Here is a 22,768-nt window from a genome sequence, read left to right as displayed (position 1 = left end):
CCCCATACAGTCATACATCAGTCACTTTTGATATGGAGATATGTAACATTTCTTCCCACTGGTTGAATTCAAGTTTAATTTGTCTACAAGACCCATTTTCTCTTAAGAAAAGCTTTACATGCATAAACCTGTTTTACACACTTAATGGATCTTGGGTCCTGGCAGTGTTTATATGAAAATTTGAGCCAACTGTGCATTTTGTTTTGCACTGGCCTTTGTCATCTTAGGTGCAAGAAAATACAAATTTAAAGTATTTAATTAGGTATATATATATATATATATATATATATATATATATATATATATATATATATATATATATATATATATATGTGTGTGTGTGTGTGTGTGTGTGTGTGTGTTCATTGTTTTGGATGTGTTAAGTTATTTTTTTTTTTAATTATTATATATCTGTATGTTCCCCCCACTGCAGTAACCAATAACCTACTCATGTATTTGCCCATTTGCTCACATACACTCCTTACACATATTTCTTTCTCTCATCACACTATCATCAGATTCATTATTCTCTCTTATGACTCTTTCACTCCCCCTCTCTCCCTCCATGCTTTCATCTTTCACTCTTCTTCTCTCTTACCCTGTCTCTCCCTCTATAACACCAGCTCTCACTCTTCTCTCTAACCCTCTATCACTCTATCTATAACTCTCCCTCTCCCTTACCTTTATCACTCCCCAATTATTTAAAAGTAAACAATAAAAAGATTATATGAATAAAAAAATGTGTTAAATAAATACATGTTATTTTATGTAGTGAGTGTTGAGTGGATGCTATATGTATGTGTAGTATGTGCAAAAGAATATTTAAGAAACAAATATCAAACTTTTGTTTTGGATATTTGTAATTCTAGCCTACCTATTTCTCTCTCTTCGATATCAGCAGGTGTGCAGTTACAAATAATCAGATTAACATGATGTTATACAGGATACAACAATGTATCCAAGGTATGTTTTGACAATGTAGTTGTTTCTCATTGGTAAAAAGTCATTAAAAAATGACACAAAGGTCAATATAAAGTGTGCCATTAACCCACACATATTTGTTTTTCTATAACAATATCGATGATCCAGAAATATTGTGAATATTATTGAAATATGTTTGGTTTTACTCAAACAGCATTTATTCAAATAGATATAAATGACTTAGAAAACAAAGACAAAAAAAATCCAACTTCCTACAAACTTTTTTTAAATGACAGATTTTAAAGGATTGGAATAGCGTTTGTTACCATTAAATGTAGTAGAGTTTAATAATTAAGAAATGCATAATAAAAACACAAGCTCTTAGGGCCTAATGATGTAAGAGGTCAGGGCAGTACAGTAGAAACACAAATATTACCTTAATAAATGTTTATCTCATTATGCAGGGTTATTTATGTGAAGGTGAGATTCATATATTACAATATAAAGTCTAAAAAAATCCCAAAGATTGGCAGCGAGTTTTTGATCATCAGACCCTTAGCCTGAATTTCAAATGAGTAGCAGATTTTTTTTCTGACAAATTTAAAAGTTAGTTAAATTTTTCTTCTACCTGAATCATGTGACAATCATCAACCAACCACAAAATTCATATAAGTATATACTGGGAATTCTCGCACATGCTCAGTAGGAGCTGTGGCCTAAGGAAGTGTGGATTTAAAAAGATTGTGCACACTTCGATAATGGAAGAGAACTGAAAATTGTTTAAAATTGCATGCTCTATCTGAATCATGAAAGTTTAATTATGACTTAAGGGTTCCTTTAAAATGTGCCTATTCACAGACTTTTTCATATGCCAGACAATCTTTAAATTCTGCATTAAATCTGAACTCATTGTTTAAAGTATTTTTTATAGTCACTTTTTATTTAGTAAAGTTTGCTTAACCATGGTAAAACATATTTAAAGGGGCATTGCAATAAAAAACTTTCTATCTTGAATATGAAAGAGCAGCATTTAAATATGTCAACATTTTTTTTTTCTTAAAGGAACAAGATACCCAAATGTGGAACTCTCTCTTGAAAGTGATGCAGTTGTAAAAAGCTGAGTAGAAAATAGCAGATGAACATCTCTATGTAAAACATATATTTTACCTCAAAATTTCCTCATTAGCCACATCCCATTGTAAAGGGACTTGGCGACCGAGGACGTGTCAGGCACGTTCTACAAAAATATACAGTTAAAGTGCCATAAAACAGGTTGAGATCTGTGCATATCCTAAAAGGAATAAAATAGTTTGCATAAAAAATATTTTTTAAATTGCTGGCAAGTAGTTTAAAATAATTTTCAAAAATAAGCAAAATGAATTACATAGCTAAGCTGCCTGGAGCAGCTAACTCCACCCTTCTTATCAGTGTTTAGGCAAAGGCATTGTATTTCAACTGAGTTCACAGCTTCTAGGCATGCTCCAGCAGATAATCTCTATTCACTTTTGCATTCTACCAAAAGAACAATAAACATAGATACAGCCAAAAAAGGAATTGTGTGGGGGGAGTTAGAGCTTTACAATTCAGAAACTAAAAAGAAAGGGTTAATGGTGAGGCACTGCAGTATAAATTTGCAGGTAAAGTAATAAAAGTACATATTATTATATTTTGTCTCTGTCCCTTTAAGGACCAATTTCGTGCCTGACACGTTCTCTGAGGTTTCAAGCACTTTAAGTAATCTTGATTGCTTCCAGATGCTTTCAGGATATTGCAGCGATGCCTCAATGTTGAGGCTTCGTGCAATACCCTTTTTTGGCAACCGATGCAGAGGGCCAGCGATTGGGCCGATCGTTGGTCGCGAGGGAGGGATATGAGGGAGGCGGGTGGGCGACTCATTGCTGCAGAGGCATTCCGGATCCGGGAGTGCCGGCAGAAGGAGTATGCGCACTGTGATGAGGGGTGATAGGGGAAACAAGTGTTGAGGAAAGGGATCTGGGAGGGGAGGTGGGGAGTGTATTGAGGGGGGCAGCTACACTACAGAAAAATGGGGGGGTTATTTTTTTTAAATAAAAAAAAAAATCACATTTTGTAACAAACTGGGTACTGGCAGACAGCTGTCAGTACCCAAGATAGTGACAAATAGGTAGAGGGGGAAAGGTTAGAGAGCTGTTTGGGGGGATCAAGGAGGTCAGGGGCTTAGGGGGGATTCTACACTGCAGAATATATATGAAAAAAAGCCTTTTTATTTTAGTAATGGCAGACTTTCTGCCAGTACTTAAGATGGCGGTGACAATTGTGGGGTGGGCGAGGGAAGGGAGCTGTTTGAGACGGGTCAGGGAGGGATCAGGGGGTGGGATGTGTCAGGAGGGAGGCTGATCTCTACACTAAAGCTAAAATTGGAACAGCCAGTAGGATGTTAGCAGCTCTAATCCTATTGGCTGATTAGAACAGACAATAGGATTTTAGCAGCTCTAATCCTATTGGCTGATTGAAATCTTTCAGCCAATAGGAATGCAAGGGATGCCATCTTGGATGACGTCACTTGCATTGAAGTTCCAGTTTACGGCAGCCACCGTATGAAGAGGATGCACCGTGCTTCAGGATGCACCCGATGGATGAAGATAGAAGATGCCATCTGGATGAAGACTTCTTGCTGACTGGATGAGGACTTCTCCGACTGGATGAAGATGGAAGTGGCCGTCTGGATGAAGACTTCTTGCCGCCTGGATGATGACTTCTCCGGCTCCGGATGGATCCTTAAAGCAGGACTTCAAGAACTGTAAGTGGATCGTTGGGGGTTAGTGTTAGGTTTTTTTAAGGGTTTTTTTGGGTGGGTTTTATTTTTAGATTAGGGTCTGGGCATGTAAAAGAGCTAAATGCCCTTTTAAGGGCAAATCCCATACAAATGCCCTTTTCAGGGCAATGGGGAGCTTAGGTTATTTTAGTTAGGTTTTTTATTTGGGGGGGTTGGTTGGTTGGGTGATGGGTTTTAATGTTGGGGGGGTTGTTTGTATTATTTTTACAGGTAAAAGAGCTGATATCTTTGGGGTAATGTCCCACCAAAGGCCCTTTTAAGGGCCATTGGTAGTTTATTGTAAGCTAGGTTTTTTTATTTGGGGGGGGGGGGGGGGCTTTTTATTTTGATAGGGCTATTAGATTAGGTGTAATTCTTTTTTATTTTTGATAATGTGGTTTTTTTATTTTTCGTAATTTAGTGGGGGGGTTTTTGTAACTTAGTGTTTGTTTTTTTCTGTAATTTAGTAATTTGTAATAATGTTTAATAGAATATTTAAATAATTTGAGTAGTGTTAGTTTTTTTAATATGTAATTTAGTTTATTTAATTGGTAGTTTAATTTAATTTTAGTATAATAGGGTAGGTTAATTAATAGTTTAAAATTAGTTTATTTTAATTCTACAGGTAAGTTTTTATTTATTTTGAGATAGGGATGTTGTAATTTTAATTTAAAGTTAGGGGGTTGTTAGGTTTAGGGGTTAATAGCTTAATTTAGTTTTTGGCGATGTGGGGGGCTGCCAGTTTAGGGGTTAATAGGTTTAGTTAGTGGTGGTGATGTGGGAGGCCAAAGGTTTAGGGGTTAATAAGTTTATTTAGTGGCGGCGGTGTTGGCGAGCGGCGGAATAGGGGTTAATACATTTTATTTAGGTGTCAGCGATGTCGGGGGTGGCAGATTAGGGGTGTTTAGACTCAGGGTTTATGTTAGGGTGTTAGATGTAAACGTTACATGTTTTCTACCATATAAATCAATGGGATATCTGACAGCATCGAACATAAGCTTTCGCTGCTTTCAGACTCCCATTGATTTCTATGACATCCGCGGCCTACAGGATGGTGGCTTGAAAACCAGGTACGCTGCGCGGGAATAGCCGCAAGCGTACCTGTTAAATGTTTGATAACTGGGAAAAGGTGTCAAATAGAGCCGAATGTGTTTTCGGAACATAATGTAATGACGTAAGCATCGATCTGCGTCGGATTGAGACTGGCAGCTCGTATGTTATGTCACAAATTTCAACATTTGCTGGGTGGTAGGCATTAATAACTAGGTCGGATCAATTACGCTGCAGAATTCCGGTGTATTTGTGGTTGAGGCTTTGATAAATATTCCCCCCTGGTCCCAAATGGTAAGAAAATTGAAAGTGCTGTGGTCACTAAGGGGTTAAGCAGCCAGTCAGGATGCTTGTACCGGGACTTACATGGGAGCATGCTTCTAGCATGTGCAGCACAATCCGTTTAAGGAAACTTACTATGAAATCTGTCAATAGTCTGTAAAATTCCATTATATCACAGTAAAGACACGTGTAAAACTCAGCACTGATTAAGCTGATTATTTTTCCCAAGACACAGATGTCAGTAAAAAATCTATCTCTGGATAACAGAGCACTTACTTTGTTGAGCTGAAGAAATTTTGAGATGAAATATCTATTTTTACATTGAGATGTTCAGGTGAAATTTTCTTGACAGCTTTTTTACTTTTACGTTGCATCTCTTTCTAGTGATGTCCCTTAAAGAAAATGTTAAGTCAATTAAAATTGCAACTAATACTGCATTAATTGTTTTGTACTTCCTGCTAATTGGCTGGTTCAGAAAACAAAAATATGTTGTGCTAAAAAAAAAAAAATGAAAAAAAAAATGAAATACATTTTGAATTGCCCTCTTTTAAAATAAGCAAAGATAAAAGTGGACTAGAAAATTCCTTTAAAGAAGCCTGTTTATTCTTCCTTTATGCATGCTGTGAGTATTTTTTAAAAAAAGTGTTCAATATGAAATGTTGATCATCCTTATGTGGAAAAGGAAGATATTTTACCTAAGAAAACAACAATAGACAATCAGCATCATGAGTGCTGAGTTGACATTTAGCTTTACTGTGATCTTGTGGGATTTAATAGAAAACTTCCTTAAACTGATGATGGAAATAAAGTGACTGTGCTGCATATGCTAGATGCACGCTCTCTTGGAAGTCCTGGGACTAGCATCCTAATTGGATGTCTAAAGTGCCTCTACAAGATGTTCATGTGATATTTTCTAGTCAACTTTTTACGGATATGCTGCATCACTTTCAAGTGATCTACTATTTGGGTAACATGTCTCTTTAATGAATCTGTGACCCTGTTGTCAAAAGATAACCACCATTAGAATACTGGATATGTTTTCCTGGCATCCACAATAATCCATTTTATAAATATAAACCACACAGGGAAAACCATCTGTAATTATTATAGGAAATAATTTAAAAGTCTTTAAAAGGATAAGCAAAATGTTCTTCTGGTTTGATCTTCTTTGTGCACTTTTTTGTCTGATCAATGTCGGCTTTATTTATTTTTTATGCAAAATAATTAAATGTCAAGGGTTAATAAAGAGAGTGGTTACTTGGCCACTTTGTATTATATAGAAGAACAAAGGTGCACTATGTGCTATTAGGACTGTACTCAAACACAATGTTCAGTTTATATACATTTATGGATTGATTTGTATAATCTAATTTGCAACCATAGATAAGGTGACTATTTGAAACTTAAAAAATTAGTTTTTCCCATTTGTTTACATAGCTGCTATAGGTATACTAGTAATAGGTAGTGGTTTTGCATTTAAAGGGATATGAAACCCAACTATTTTCTTTTGTGATTCAGACAGAGCACACAGTTAAAAAAAAAAAAAAAAAAACTTTCCAATTTAATTTACTCCTAATATAAAATTTGCTTGTATCCCATGTTATTCTTTTTTGAAGAGATACCTAGCTGGGTGTTAGGAGCACTACGTGGCAGGAAATAGTGCTGCCATCTAGTGCTCTAGCAAATGGGTAACACTCTTGCAAAACTGCTGCCATATAGTGCTCTAGAGATGTGCACGCTCCTGAGCTTAACTACCTGTTTTTTTTTAACAAAGTATACCAAGAAAACAAAGAACATTTTATAACAAAAGTTAATTAGAAAGTTGTTTAAACTTGTATGCTCTATCTGAATCCTGAAAGAAAAATGTTGGTAATAATGTCCTTTTAAGGAGAGCAAAATAAAGGGGAGAGAGAGACTGCAAAAAAGAGGAGGGAAAGAGAGTTAAAGAAAGGGGAGAGCGCAAAAGAGAGGGGGGATAGAGAGAGCAAAAGAGGGGGAGAGAGAGAGAGAAAAAGAGGGGGGATAGACAGAGCAAAAGAGAGGGGGAGAGAGAGATCAAAAGAGGGGGGGATAGTGAAAGCAAAAGAGGGGGGGATAGAGAGAGCAAAATAGAGGGAGAGAGAGAGCAAAAGAGAGGGGAGACAGCAAAAGAAAGGGGGAGAGAGACAGCAAAAGAGAGGGAGAGAGAGAACAAAAGAGAGGGGGGGAGAGAGAGAGCAAAAGAGGGGAGAGAGAGCAAAAGAAAGGGAGAGCAAAAGAAAGGGGACAGAGAGATCAAGAGGGGAGATAGAGAGAACAAAAGAGAGGGAGAGAGACAGCAAAAGAGAGGGGGAGGGAGAGCAAAAGAAAGGGGAGAGAGAGATCAAAAGAGGGGAGATAGAGTGAGCAAAAGAGAGGTGGAGGTAGAACAAAAGAAAGGGGATAGAGAGAGATCAAAAGAGGGGAGATAGAGACAGCAAAAGAGAGGGGGAGGTAGAACAAAAGAAAGGGGAGAGAGAGATCAAAAGAGGGGAGATAGAGACAGCAAAATAGAGGGAGAGACAACAAAAGAGAGGGGAAGGGAGAGCAAAGAAAGGGGAGAGAGAGATCAAAATAAGGGAGATAGAGAGAGCAAAAGAGAGGGGGGAGGGAGTACAAAAAAAAGGGGAGAGAGAGAGCAAGATAAGGGAGATAGAGAGAGCAAAAGAGAGGGAGAGAGACAGCAGAAGAGAGGGGGGAGGAAGTGGAGAGAGAGAGCAAAAGAGAGGGGGGAGAGTGCAAAAGAGGGAAGAGAGAGAGCATAAGAGAGGGGGGAGAGAGAGCACAAGAGAGGGGGGAGAGAAAGAGCAAAATAGAGGGGGAGAGAGACAGCAAAAGAGAGGGGGAAAGAGAGCAAAATGAAGGGGAGAGAGAGAACACAAAAAAGAGGAGGGAAAGAGAGTTAAAGAAAGGGGAGAGAGAGAGCAAAAGAGAGGGGAGATAGAGAGAGCAAAAGAGGGGGAGAGAGAGAAAAAGAGGGGGGATAGAGACAGCAAAAGGGAGGGGGAGAGAGAGAGCAAAAGAGAGGGGGAGAGAGAGAGCAAAAGAGGGGGGGATAGTGAAAGCGAAAGAGGGGGGATAGAGAGAGCAAAATAGAGGGAGAGAGAGAGCAAAAGAGAGGGGGGAGACAGCAAAAAAAAGGGGGAGAGAGACAGTAAAAGAGAGGGAGAGAGAGAACAAAAGAGAGGGGGGAGAGAGAGAGCAAAAGAGGGGAGAGAGAGCAAAAGAGAGGGGGAGAGAGAGCAAAAGAGAGGGGAGAGAGAGAGCGAAAGAGAAGGGGAGAGAGAGAAAGCAAAAGAGAGGGGGAGAGAGAGAGCATAAGAGAGGGGGGAGAGAAAGAGCAAAAGAGATGGGGGAGAGAGAGCAAAAGAGAGGGGGAAAGAGAGCAAAAGAAAGGGGAGAGAGAGACAGCAAAAGAGAGGAGGGAAAGAGAGCAAAATAAAGAGGAGAGAGAGAGCAAAAGAGTGGGGATAGAGAGAGCAAAATAAGGGGAATGGAGACAGCAAAAGAGAGGGGGAGAGACAGCAAAAGAGAGGGGGGAGAGAGCAAAAGAAAGGGGGAGAAAGAGAGCAAAAGAGGGGGGATAGTGAGAGCAAAAGAGAGGGGGAGAGAGAGAGCAAAAGATAGGCTGGAGAGGGGGAGAGAGAGCGCAAAAGAGGGAGCAAAAGAGAGGGGGGAGAGAGAGAGCAAAAGAGAGGGGGGAGAGAGAGAGCAGAAGAGAGGGAGGATAGAGAGAGAGCAAGGGGTGGAACCGCTGTACTGCAAAAATTGGCCTGTGTACATGGGCTTTAGGACTAGTACATATATATTTATGCATTAATATGTGTACATGCACATATTAACACATATATATGAATATAAGCATATAAATATATATTTACTGGGAGCACACAGTTCCCTTAGACTGCAATTTAAAGACAGTTTCCAGTGCTGTTCTTTTTCTTACAACCCAATCACACCACCTTTAACCCAAAATACTGCCTAGTGCAGTAATTTTATTTAAGTATATAACACACACACATATATATATATATATAATGTATATATTTGTTGGCTTCACAAATTCCAGTGAGTGCTGCTTCCCATTTATGACCACTGTGGGATCTTTTTGGATATAGATAGATATATAGATATATATATATATATGTGTGTGTTTTTGGTGAAACTCTCCTTTTCCTCTTCCCTTGCTGTAAAAAAAGACCAGTGAGTGTTGTCTTATTGCAGTATATAAAATAACTGGTCTGGCACCCAGGCAGTTGTGATTTACAGAGTGCGCTGTTATTGGACTTTTGTATTTATTTATGTGTATGTGTACATATGTATATGTATGTATATATGTGTGCACAAACATACACATACATACACACATATATCTACATACATATACACAGTTGAGCTGTTCCTAGCCCAAAATATTGCCATATACCATATCCTTTTAACTCACTGCTAAATATTGATTTAAATTAAAAAAAATAATTTTACATTAAATTTAAATATATATATATATATATATATATATATATATATATATATATATATATATATATATATACCGGCTACTTTATTAGGTACACCTTGCTAGTACCGGGTTGGACCCCCTTTTGCTTTCAGAACTGCCTTAATTCTTCGTAACATATATTTAACAAGGTGTTGCTGCAGATTTGTCGTCTGCACATCCATGATGTGAATCTTACGTTCCACCACATCCCAAAGGTGCTCTATTGGATTGAGATCTGGTGACTGTGGAGGCCATTGGAGTACAGTGAAATCATTGTCATGTTCAAGAAACCAGTTTAAGATGATTTGAGCTTTGTGACATGGTGCATTATCCTGATGGAAGTAGCCATCAGAAGATGGGTACACTGTAGTCATAATGGGATGGACATGGTCAGCAACAACACTCAGGTAGGCCGTGGCATTTAAACAATGCTCAATTGGTACTAAGGGGCCCAAAGTGTGCCAAGAAAATATCCCCCACACCATTACACTACCACCACCATCCTAAACTCTTGATACAATGCAGAATGGATCTATGCTTTCATGTTGTTTACGCCAAATTCTGACCCTACCATCTGAATGTCGCAGATGAAATTGAGACTCATCAGACCAGGCAATGTTTTTTCAATCTTCTATCATCCAGTTTCGGTGAGCCTGTGCAAATTGTAGCCTCAGTTTCCTGTTCCTGTGTGTGTGAAATGCTTTCTTTAATTATATATTACAGTATTTGTTTATGTTTATATTTATGCCCTAACACTTTACTTCAGGTTTTCGAACTGTGCTAAATTTAGCTGTTATGTGTTAAAGGGACATTAAACACTTTGAAATGGTAATATAAAGGAATAAATTGTATATTAAAAAAAGTCAGCAATATACTTTCATTATTTATTTTGTCCCCATTACCTATAATTCCATTTTGAAATTGTGAGCTTTACAGTTCCTGTTAGAAATGGAAGTGCAGAACACTGTTATATTCTACACAGCCATTGACTGCACACTCTATTGACCTATTTATAACTGACCTAATTGGCCACAGCAGAGAAGGTAACCTAAGTTACAATATGGCAACTCCCACTAACGACTAGACACTTAAACTTTACACTTATTTTTTCTATAGTTAAACAGCTAATGAAATTTTAAAAAATACATCTACATGTTATTCTCTGCCTAATCTTTTCATTGAATGCATCAATCTATCTAGCATTTATTTAGTGTTTAATGTCTCTTTAACGCTTGAGTGAAACACATAACTCACCACTTGTAATATGAGCGATGATAACACACCTTTCGCTATCCATTAAAAGTTTAGGGTGCGCAAAAACAATGTTGGTCGCGTTAACATTATCTGGTAAAATATTTTTACATTCACTTGTAATATCTCTTTAAATTTTAAGCACTGGCATGCAATGTTGATAGTGATATCATTTGCACTCCAGTTGTAATTGTGGCATATATTAGTACTGAAAACAGTGTTAACCTTACAAAACTAGATTTCATAACTGGTATCAGCCTTTATATATCCCAAATGATTGTACTTTCTATAATTAGATTATACAAAAATGCAAAATTGATATTATTTATTAAAAGGGCAATAAAAATAGTGTCAAATACAATATATTTACAATTTTGTAGCTTCCAATACTTCAAGGCTGAAAATTTGAAGTGTTTAATAATAAAAGATATTTATCTGCTCCCATATCATCTGTCACAAAAAGTTCTCAAAATATTATACATTAAATATCTGTAAATGGAAAGAGAACCAGTTTGTATATTATAGTACTTTTCCGTACCATTACCAGATATTAAAATGAGTGCATAAACATATTTTTGTAGTTGTAAGGCCTGCTATCTATTTTAGTATTAAACCTCTGCTCTGTGCCCTTTTGTCTGGGGTGGTCATATGCCAAGACTTGTCTCTAAATGAATGAATAATCTTTGCGTAATAGCTTCTATTACGTCTATAGTTATTCCGTGTATCCACTACCCTCTACTTTTTACTAATTACATCTCAGACTCTTTCTTTATTAAATCTTTCTCAATAACAAACAGAACAAAAACAGGCCTTATTTGAAATAGATTTGAAGATGTTTTGTTGTCACTACTCTGAATGCCTAAGAGATATTAAACCCTATGTGTGTTCTCTGTTAGAAAGGGAAGGAAAGAGTTAGCTGATTAGGACTTTTGTTCCTGTTTCTGCACACAGAGAGGAGGGCTGTTGTCACACTCTGTCGCCAGTGCTGCTGCTACACTCTCACTGAAACTGTCCACAGTTGTGGCTGCAGAACACGCCTCCCTTGTAGCAGGTGTCTGTAGGGAGCAGGAAGTACTATTGCTGCTGTTTAAGCTTGTCAATTTCACACATTTATTAGACTGTCGCTTGTCACAGAGCCTCCCTATCTAAACTCATTTTCAAACAAACCAAGCAAATAACCAGCTAACCACTCACATTCTATCTGTAGGGGACCCTTTAACAGTCTGCTACATGTCTTGTTACATCTTAAGGATACTTGAAGATACTTTCTCTCTTTGAAAAACCATCTAAGCTCCAATGCAATCCAGACAGATGAAGCACTATTTCTTAAAGGATTAATTATTGTCTTGTGAATTTACAAATCTTTTTTTCTTTACATATTTTTCTTTTTGATCCACTGGATTTACCTCTTTGCCTCAGAATTTCTTTGTGGCTATAAAAGCCATTCTAAATATGAGCTTCATTGATAATGGCCCAGATCCATCCCTACCAGGGGACTGTAAGCAACAGGATAGTCAAGAAGATGAGTTGGACTTCTCCATGCTGTTTGACTATGACTATCTCCCCTCTGAAGGTTTGTGGAAGACTTTTATGTCATTTCCAGGAGTCCTTTAACTCTTATGTGCAGCATTTAAAGCAATACAAATCATGTTGTTTAGAATTTTAGACCCTGACACTATTTTGTTTAAGGCGGATTATTGTTATTTTAATATTTTAGACACAATATATTAGTGTAACTGAACTTCAGCGTTGAAGGAATTTTTTTGCACAATTCTACTTCATGTCACTTTTAAAAATCTTTCCATACTATTTGAAAGTTGTGCTGTTTCCTGGTAAATAAATATATACTATTATTATTTTTGTTTAATGAGAGGATGACACTTAAAAACTGCTTGGCTTTATTTTCAAGCTTACCTGATATGTCACGTAAACCTCTTTCTCTACTGTTTTGGCAAAATCCATGCTAAGCTGTATAACCTCATATTGAAATATAGGGTTCATCCATTGACAGTTTCAATACATTTCCATTAAGAGGGATTGTTTTATTTTTTGTTTAGATGAAAATCTAAAATGTTGCAAGGTAATTTCTCCCTGTAGAAATATCCTTTTAATAATAGTACTTGCAGGTTTGTTTGTTTTCTTTTTGTTTTTAACTTGGGACCTACTTCAGGTGTAAATTTTAATTTAAAGGGATATGAAACCCAAATGTTTTCTTTCATGATTCAGATAGAACAATTTTAAGCAACTTTCTAATGTACTCCTATTATCAATTTTCTTCGTTCTCTTGGTATCTTAATGTAAAAAAAACCCAGCAATGTAAGCTTAGGAACTGGGCGTTTTACTTAGCCACCAATCAGCAAGCGCTACTCAGGTGCTGAACCAAAGCCACCAATCAGCAAGCGCTACCCAGGTTCTGAACCAAAAATGGGCTAGCTCCTAAGCTTATGTTCCTGCTTTTCATATAAAGATAACCAGAGAATGAATACAAATTGATAATAGGAGTAAATTAGAAATTTGCTTAAAATTGCATGCTCTATTTGAATCACAAAAGAAAAAAAATGTGGGTTTCATATCCATTTAAGGAAAGGCCAATTTACAAAAAAATTTGCCTGTTGTTGGATATCTGATACTTTAATACTTTATTTAATTTAAAGAGTCAGAATTGTACATGAAGCCTAAATAATGATTCATTATTCTTGAATACCATTTTTTCTGGGAGACTATTCACTGATTCCCACTCCTTTTCTATAACCTAAGTAATGTTTGAGTTTTTAAAATTGATAAGAGAAGGAAAGACAAAATGTATCATTAAAGTTTCTACACTTTACTCTAGAGAAAGTGCTGGTATAAAGGTTAAATGCAATTTTTTATCTTAGACTATTGATGATCTGTCAGCAGTTGTTATCTCTTATTTTTATGGTAACTTACTGAATAATATAATATACCTGTCAGTCTACAGTATTTAAATTGTTTTGTTAATGAAGGGTTAAGCTGACTTTAGTTTCCCTGTTTTAGCATGCTTGTGTAAACTACTGGCTGTTTGCATACATATGGTTTGTATTTTGAACAAATATTTACATATATATCCAGTTGCTTACATTTGCATTTATGACATTTAACCCTTTGTGTAAACACATTGTTTTGAATCTAATACTGTACATGTATGAACCATTAATAATGCCCTACAGCTGATCTGTAAAGGATGTAACAAAATCCTTTGTAAAAATAACATTTGTGTGCACTTAGTGATCCATCAAAAGAACATTAACAATTTCCAAAAAAAAAAATATATGCACCCTGCCATGAAAAAAAAATTGAATTTGTATGACTCTCAAATTAATTACATTTTAACTAAACACAGATAAACCTGTCCTAAACATAAAAGTGCTGCTACATCACAGTTCAGTAGCCAATCAGTAGCCATTCCAAGTTTCTAAAATCAATAGCTAAATTTAGTTGTCACATTCATTTTGATGCTCATAAAGTTCCATAAAGCCCTACACATAACAGGTTTCTGCTTGAAGGTGAAGTTCCTGTACCCCTCAAAGGCCAGTATAATAAAGAGATTTGGCATTGCTGTCATCTAAAGCAGGGTCTTCAAACTATGGGGTCGCAACACCATGATTACTGGGTCGCGACCTGTGTGTGTATTGTAGGAGATTGTGTGTGGTGTGTGTGTTGTATGAGAGTGTGTGTGGTATGTGTATGTTGTACGCGATTGTGTGGAGTGTGTGTGTTGTTTGAGAGTGTGTGTGATGTGTGTGTTTTATGAGAGTGTGTGCGGTGTGTTGAATGAGAGTGTGTGGTGTGTGTAAGTGTGTTGTATGAGAGTGTGTGTGGTATGTGTATATTGTCCCTGAGTGTGTGGAGTGTGTGTGTTGTTTGAGAGTGTGTGTGGTGTGTGTATTTTATGAGAGTGTGTGTAGTATGTGTATGTTGTACGCGAGTGTGGGGAGTGTGCATGTTGTTTGAGAGTGTGTGTGGTGTGTGTGTTTTATGAGAGTGTGTGTGGTGTGTTGTATGAGAGTGTGGTGTGTGTGTGTGTTATATGAGAGTGTAGTTGTCTGAGTGTGTGTGTGTGTTTGGTGTGTGTTTTGTTTGAGAGTGTGTGTGTTGTATGAAAGTGTGTGGGGTGTGTGTTGTAGGAGAGTATGTGTACTGTGTATGTATGTTTAATATGTGAGTCTGAGTGTATGTTGTATGCGAGTATTTGTTGTCTGAGTGTGTTTGTTTGGTGTGTGTGTGTATGAGAGTGTGTGTGGGGTGTGTTATATGAAAGTGTGTGTCATGTGTGTGTTGTATGAGAGTGTGTGTGTTTTGTATGAGAGTGTGTATGGTGTGTGTTGTACGACTGTGTGTTGTATGAGCGTGTGTGTGGTGTATGTACTGTATGAGAGTGTGTGTGTTACCTTTTACAACACTGTAAGTACAATCAGGTATAAAATATGCACACAGTTTACTCACTTTGCCAAAAAATTGCAGCTATCTTGCTATATTTTACTTCAGCAATCTTTAGACAATGCATAAAAATAGGGTTGCTGAGGTATGTGGTATCATTGCACTGGATCTTGGGAAATAAGTTTGAAGAACCCTGATTTAGAGATTTGCTGCTCCCCTTACCTTAACCCTTGTCTGGTGCATGTTTTATAATTGCATTAATGTCTGATGCATGAATACAAAACAAACTGTAAGTATTATGAACTTCAATGATAAAATATATGGTGAAAGAATAAACTGCAATAAAAACAGGGTGAAATGAGCATAGGCCCTATTTTATTCATCTCAATACTTATGATTACGTCCTTAAAATAAATATGATTGGGGAGAGAACATAACCCTCCTCTAGAACAGTGTTTCTCAACAGCCGGGCCGTGACCCACTACTGGGCCGCAACAGCCCTGCTGGTGGGCCGCGACCCAACATAACCTCCAGACACTCGCTCTGACAGGCCCGCCTTTACACATCTCCGAAATGTCGGACGGGCCTGTTAGAGTGCCACTGCTCATGTCTGTTTGCGCAGTGTGAGCGGGTAGTGGCGCACTGTGAGTAGCGGCGTGCAGAGACTGTGAGTAGCGACGTGCAGAGCATGAAGCATTGGCTCACAGGTAAGGAAGTCCACTGACACCAATGACATATAATTACAGCCACTGACACTAATGTGTATATTTAGGGCGCTCACTGGACACCAATGTGTATGTGTAAATATATATATATAGATCCCATTGACACCAATGTGTATGTGTAAACTGTGTGTACTGACACTAATGTGTATGTGTGCTGTGTATGTATATATATATATTATAATTATATGATAATTCAGTGGTGTCAGTGGGATCCATATGCAATATATATATGTATATAGTTTACAGTGGGTTAATTTTATAATTCATAAATATATATATATATATATATACATATATATATATATATATATATATATATATATTACACCCACTCCCAATGCTTACCGGGCCTTGCACAGGTCCGGTTAAAACTTACCAGGCCTTGAGGTCACTTAGGTTGAGAACCACTGCTCTAGAAGATGATTTATTATATTTCCTCCCACACAATAGGTCAATTTGGGCCTATGCACTTTTATGTATCTTTACCATATCCCTTTTTTATATTCGCCTATGGCGAAGGGATTTAGTGAAATACAGAAAGATGAGGCTGGTGCTTGAACTGACTTTACCCACAGACACTAAGTGAAGCACAGACACTATTTCACTCTCTTCACATGTGACTTCACTCCTTTTTGCTGAATATTTAAGGACATTTTTTTTTTTGAGATCTCCTTTCTTATGTTCAAAGGAACACAAACCATAATTGAAATTATTTGTACTTGCTACCAGCATGGAAGTAATTAGGGTGCAATCACAGTACAATGCCATTGTTTTATTTTGGACATCATTGAATGCCTTTGAAATGTCTGCATGCAACCGCTTAGCATCTGTAGACTTTAATGTAGCAAGATTAAAGAAAAATACTTTCTTTTTATTTTACCAGCCAAGAAGGCTATATAAGGATACACTGGCCAAGATTATTTATCCTATATACAGAAAACTAAATAACCTAGCTGACCTTCAGTTCTTCAACCTCTTCTGACAATAGTTCATCTCTTTTCGATCCTCTCTATATTCTGACAAAATTAAAGGGACATGAAACCCCAATTTTTTCTTTCATGATTTAGAAAGAGCATGCAATTTTAAACAACTTTCCAGTTTACTTCTATTATCTCATTTGCTCCATTCTCTTGATATCATTTGTTGAAAAGCATATCTAAATAGGCTCAGTAGCTGCTGATTGGTGGCTGAAAATAGATGCCTCGTGTGATGGGCTCACCCATGTGCTTTGCCATTTCTTCAACTAAGGATATCTGAAGAATGAAGCAAATGAGATAACATAATTAAATTGGAAAGTTGTTTAAAATTGTATTCTCTATCTGAATCATGAAAGAAAAATTGTGGCTTTCATGTCCCTTTAAGCCCTTTCACTCATCTGATTGGTGGCGTATGTATATGTATACAAGTGGAACCAGAATGGGGTAAGGATCAAGAAGAAGAGGACATGTTATAGCTGACCAGGAGAGGCTAAAAAAGAAGTTATTATTTTACGCATAGCCAATATATGAGACTTTAGAAGAGCAGAACAATGCCTGTCCAAATATGAGAAAAACACCATCCTATGTAGTGAAGGATAATAAATATGACAAAAACACCTTCCTGTGTAGTGAAGGATAATAAATATGACAAAAACACCTTCCTATGTAGTGAAGGATAATAAATATGACAAAAACACCTTCCTATGTAGTGAAGGATAATAAATATGACAAAAACACCTTCCTATGTAGTGAAGGATAATAAATATGATTCATTCATCTTATGCTATGTTTTGTTTTGTTTTTTTAAAAAAAAGACTATTTTAAGATTTTATTTAAAAAGCCTTTTTGACTTATTTTAGCAAAAATATTTTTTTAAAGGTTCTCACTGTTTTATGTAAAAATGTTTCTATTACACAAGTCACCTGCAGAAAAAAAAATCCTGCATACACTTAAAAACATTCTTAAAGGGACATGAAACCCAAAATTCTTATTTCATGATTCAGAAAGAGCATTCGATTTGAAACAATTTTCAAAATGACTTCTTTTATCAAATTCTATTCATTGTCTTGAAATCCTTTGTTGACTACTGGGAGCAGTCTGAAAATATCTGGTGAGCCAATAAGAAGAGAGAAATATGTATAGCCACCAATCAGCTGCAGCATTCCTGCTGAGCATATGTACATATGCTTTTTAACAATGGAAACCAAAAGAACAAAGCATATTTAATAATACAAGTAAATTAGAAAGTTGTTTAAAATCTTTCTGAATCATTAAAGTAAAATTTTTACTTCACTGTCCCTTTAAGTGGTGGATTCTTGTGCACGTGGCCTGTTGCGTATCATGTCCGCCACACATCGATAAATGCCAACAGCATACACATTTATCATTGCACAAGTAGTTTTTGTGAACTGCTTGTGCAATGCCGCCCCTGCAGATTCGCGGCCAATCAGCCACTAGCAGGGGGTGGGAACCAGCCCGATTCTATAGGATTGGGCGGATTGATGTCCGCAGCCTCAGGCGGACAAGTTATGGAGCAACGGTCTAAAGACTGCTGCTTCATAACTGCTGTTTCCAGCGAGACATCAAGCATTCGGAATTCAGCCCCAGTGTCTTGTGCACTATATAAAACATTGATAACTTTTCAAAGAAGTAGTTTTGCAAAAATAATCAAATTGCCTATATCACAACCTTTACATGTTGACTATTTTCTTGTTGCTAGAGAGGGCTGGTACATTTTGCATAGTAGCACACTTCAACTAAATAGCTAAACATTTTGTTTTTCAAGGCGGACCTTTAAAACACCTAGTTGTTGATACCATCGTTTATTTACAAGAACCTTCATTTTCATACTCTTAGAGCTATATTATGGTTGAAATTGTCTTAAAGGGAAACTAAATTCAACTTTTTTTCTCTCTTATATGCAATACTAGCATTTAAATATATAAACTGTATGTGTCTTTGCCTGAAAAAAGATCTGTAAATATAAACTGAAACTGATACTGTATGACTTGTGTATTTCCTGTCTAAGTATCATGAATATTTAACATTTTTGCAGTACTATTGTAGTTATTAGCTTTGAACCCTGCTATACTAAAATATCTGGACTGCAGAGAGGCACTGACATATTTTGCACTTTTTGGCACTTATGATTGGAGCAGTAGTTTGCAATTCCCTGTTGTGCGTTAACTCACATAAAAGTAAGCTTTTTGCATGCATCGGGTAGTGCTCGTATTACAAATTGAAAGTAGAACGTTTTCGCACAAGCGCTAACCCGACGTGCGCAAAAAGTCGAACAAGGAATATTGCGACTGCAAAAACGCATTCCATCGCGAAACGACGAGTAAGCTTAAGCAAAAAAAACAACAACAACATGGAGTCTGTTGTGGCACGCAAACCTGATCGCATTTAACCAAAGTGTGCTGAAATATAAAATATTAATATAGTTCACATTCCAATGTTCTTCACAAAGCAGAATATATTCTATTTATTCCTAAATACATATTTCTACATATATCTAATGTTTTTTGGTAAAATACATATCTATACACTTATACATATATATATATATATATATATATATATATATATATATATATATATATATAGATAGATAGATAGATAGATAGATAGATAGATTAATACAAATATTTTACAGATATATATATATTAAAATACATAGAACTGTGAAGAACATTGGAATGTGAAATATTTACATTAAATACATAGTTAAAACCTTTATTAAATATGAATATAGCATAAATATGATTTTTCATGTTTTCATCTACTTAACTGCAAAGGGCACCAATACACTAATATCTATCTATCTATCTATCTATCTATCTATCTATCTATCTATCTATCTGTCTGTCTGTCTGTCTGTCTGTCTGTCTGTCTGTCTGTCTGTCTATCTATCTATCTATCTATCTATATGTCTATATATGTAAACATCTATAATATACAATATATATATATATATTTAGCCATGTATATGTATGTATCTCTATGTTAAAGCCCTTCACCTGCCTTTTTTGTTAACACCTGAGAGCTCATATCTTTTAGCCCTTTTAACTTTTTATTGCAATATTTTTGGTAAATTATTTTTATTAGTCAGTGGTATTATGAGGGTAACTGTACATTTAAATGTATTTTTGATGTTTTTCGTACACATTTTTAGTCTAGCGTAACAGTTAACCAGAGCACTGAAGCTGCACTAACCAGATGCAGGTTAAATTCAATTGCACTTGAGCGAACACGCTTACTTTCAACTCGTAATACGCATGCTACTTCCGACATACACGAGCCTTCATAACCCCCTTTTCGCTATTGCACAACAGTAAGCGCACCACTGCTAATCTAGCAGTCTATGTGAACCATTGCCCTATTTTTATTGGTTCCACAACTGCCTCACATATGTTTAATTTATTTTAATGCTTTCTTTAAGGGTTCAACACAAAATTATTATTATTTTTTTAAGCAAAACCGACTGTGTTTTATTCCATACAATCATTTAGTTGTATTTGCTGAGCAATGCACCCATGGGCCTAATCAACTCAAATTCTAAGTAGAACTAGAGCTTTCTGAATGAGGTTGCATTATTTAGAGACTTGGTGTAAAACCTGTGCATAATTAGTAAAATAAAATAGAAATATGTTATCTTTGTTTGCAATGGAAGTGATACAATAATTAATAAAGCAATTCATGGGAGACAGCAAGTTTTCCTTCAAAGTGTGGCTTTGTCTACTGTCCCCTACAGATACACTTTCTCTTATGGAAATTATACAATGGTTTTAGAGAAGAGCAGCCCTTGTATGCTAAAGCTACGTTAGCTAATTGTATGTGCCAGATTCCTCAAACAGTGTGCACATTACATTTCTTGGAAAAAAGTGATCTGACATTATTATGATATTCACTGGGTACTTCAAGACAATCTTATATAAATTATCTGCATTATATTTTGCATACCAAGGGAATAACTTGAAATAAATATAAAAAACATATACAGGAACAGGGCGCCCCAATAGTGTGATATCTTCAAACTTCAAAAGTTGTAAATATCAAAAAAACTTACTCACGGATTTAGAAGCACTCAAACAGTGCTAATCATGCTGGCTGGACTGTTAGAAGCCGCCCAGCTGGCTTAAACCTCCAGAGAGATTCCCGTTGTAGACAATTTTCACAACTGCTAGTATCCGAGAAGGATAGATGGCACAAGCCAGATACTGCAGGATGACCGATGGTACTCCTTCTTCCCAAGAAACTCAGATCAGCAAAAAAGTGTATAATAAAAATACTTTACTAAAAGCAAAAAAAAGTACTTAACTCTCACAACGCGTTTCTCGGATTTACTGTTTCTTCAGGTGAGTCTCTGAGTTTCTTGGGAAGAAGGAGTATCTGGTTTGGGCCATCTATCCTTCTCGGATACTAGCAGTTGCGATACTAGCCAGCTGGGCAGCTTCTAACAGCCCAGACAGCACGATTAGAACTGTTTGAGTGCTTCTAAATCTGTAAGTATGTTTTTTGATATTTACAACTTTTGAAGTCGGAAGATATCACACTATTGGGGCACCATGTTCCTGTTTATGTTTTTTAGATCTGAAACGACTAGTTCAAGCAAGAGTATATGTAAAGAGGAAGCTGCCTGTGTACACTACACGTTTTGGGGATTTTATATAAAAGACTTTATCCATCATCATTTAGATTTATATATGTTGGCGCTCTCATTCTACTTGTGTTATTAAAATAAATATAGAAGGAGAGATTTTGTTCTCCATACAGATTTCTCCCTACAAACTGTAGCTTATAAACGCAGTGGTTCTTGTAAGCAGACGAGAGGGATAGCTGCCCAGGGTCCTGCGCTTTGGGGTCTCCACAGGTTATGAGAAGGTGCAATGTACATCCTGTAATTAGTTTATGAAGAAGAGTTTATGGTATTATATGATCTAACTGACACAGAGTTGTTATTGTCGTTTTTTAAGGACTATCATTGTAAGTGACTGAACTAGTATAATTTGTATTAAAACTATAGAATGCAAATTTGTATTTTTACAAAAATCTATGGTTTCTGCGTTGATCATATAATCAATGATTAATGTCATATAAGTGGTTAACCTTAGCATGTCAGACTACAAGCCCAGCTGCTTTGTAGATCACCTTCATTGGAGATGATTTACAACTCTGCAACTCTTGACAGGGTCCTCTATACCTTTGTCTCCCATAATTCTCACCTTACATATTAGACCCATGTTTATAGCATTGCAGACTCTGTTGGAGCTATACACATAACTAATTATAATAATAATCTCATAACATAGAAATATATATGTATATTCAGTGTCCGACCTAGTTTGGCTTATGTATTCAGCACTCATAGGGTTAACATAAGCGTGCAGTTATCTGATTGTGGTGTTCTTTTAGAGGATGACATGACTCTATGCCATTCCCTCTGTGACTCCTGATGACATTATATGAGGTTTCTATGGAAGAGACAGGAATGTCACTAACAAAAGCACTTGGCAGTCAACCACGTAAACTGCACCAGAGAATAAAACAGGAAAAAAAGCCCATTATAGCAACTGCAGGAAGAATATGTAAACAAAAACTTAGTAAATACAATTCTTAATTTCTCACCCTGAATATTATGAGAACTACAACGTTTTTGGTTAAGTTCTGTTGCCATAGTTTGCAATTAGTCTCCAATCATCATAATATTATTGTATGTACAAAGTGAGTCAGAGTTTCCTTTTAAAACAAAAGCATCTAATATCACAAAGGTTTTTTTTTCTATTAATATGTCAAACTAGTTAACTTCAAACCATAATCCTCAGTTAGTTTAGTTTGTGTGCTGCCCTGGGCA

The 22,768-nt window shown here is 36.4% G+C and overlaps 1 protein-coding gene across 5 annotated transcripts in view; it reads left to right on the top strand.

Annotated features, from left to right (window-relative positions):
• The window catches only part of NFATC2 (nuclear factor of activated T cells 2), a 273,373-nt gene that overhangs the window by 36,856 nt on the left and 213,749 nt on the right, over positions 1-22,768 (top strand). For 2 of the 5 annotated variants that reach the window (XM_053693388.1, XM_053693551.1), the window contains exon 1: positions 11,876-12,387. The exons of 2 other annotated variants lie outside the window; for them this stretch is intronic. In XM_053693388.1, coding sequence (XP_053549363.1) covers positions 12,267-12,387 — 121 coding nt within the window. In that variant the 5' untranslated portion in view covers positions 11,876-12,266. Of the gene's footprint in view, positions 1-11,874; positions 12,388-22,768 lie in introns of those variants that run through there. One more of the 5 variants, XM_053693471.1, reaches the window with a different exon arrangement.

Source organism: Bombina bombina, chromosome 1 (genome assembly GCF_027579735.1).
Source record: "Bombina bombina isolate aBomBom1 chromosome 1, aBomBom1.pri, whole genome shotgun sequence".
Classification (NCBI taxonomy): domain Eukaryota; kingdom Metazoa; phylum Chordata; class Amphibia; order Anura; family Bombinatoridae; genus Bombina; species Bombina bombina.
The sequence above is the reverse complement of the archived record's forward strand: the minus strand, read 5'-3'. Positions and strand labels throughout refer to the sequence as shown.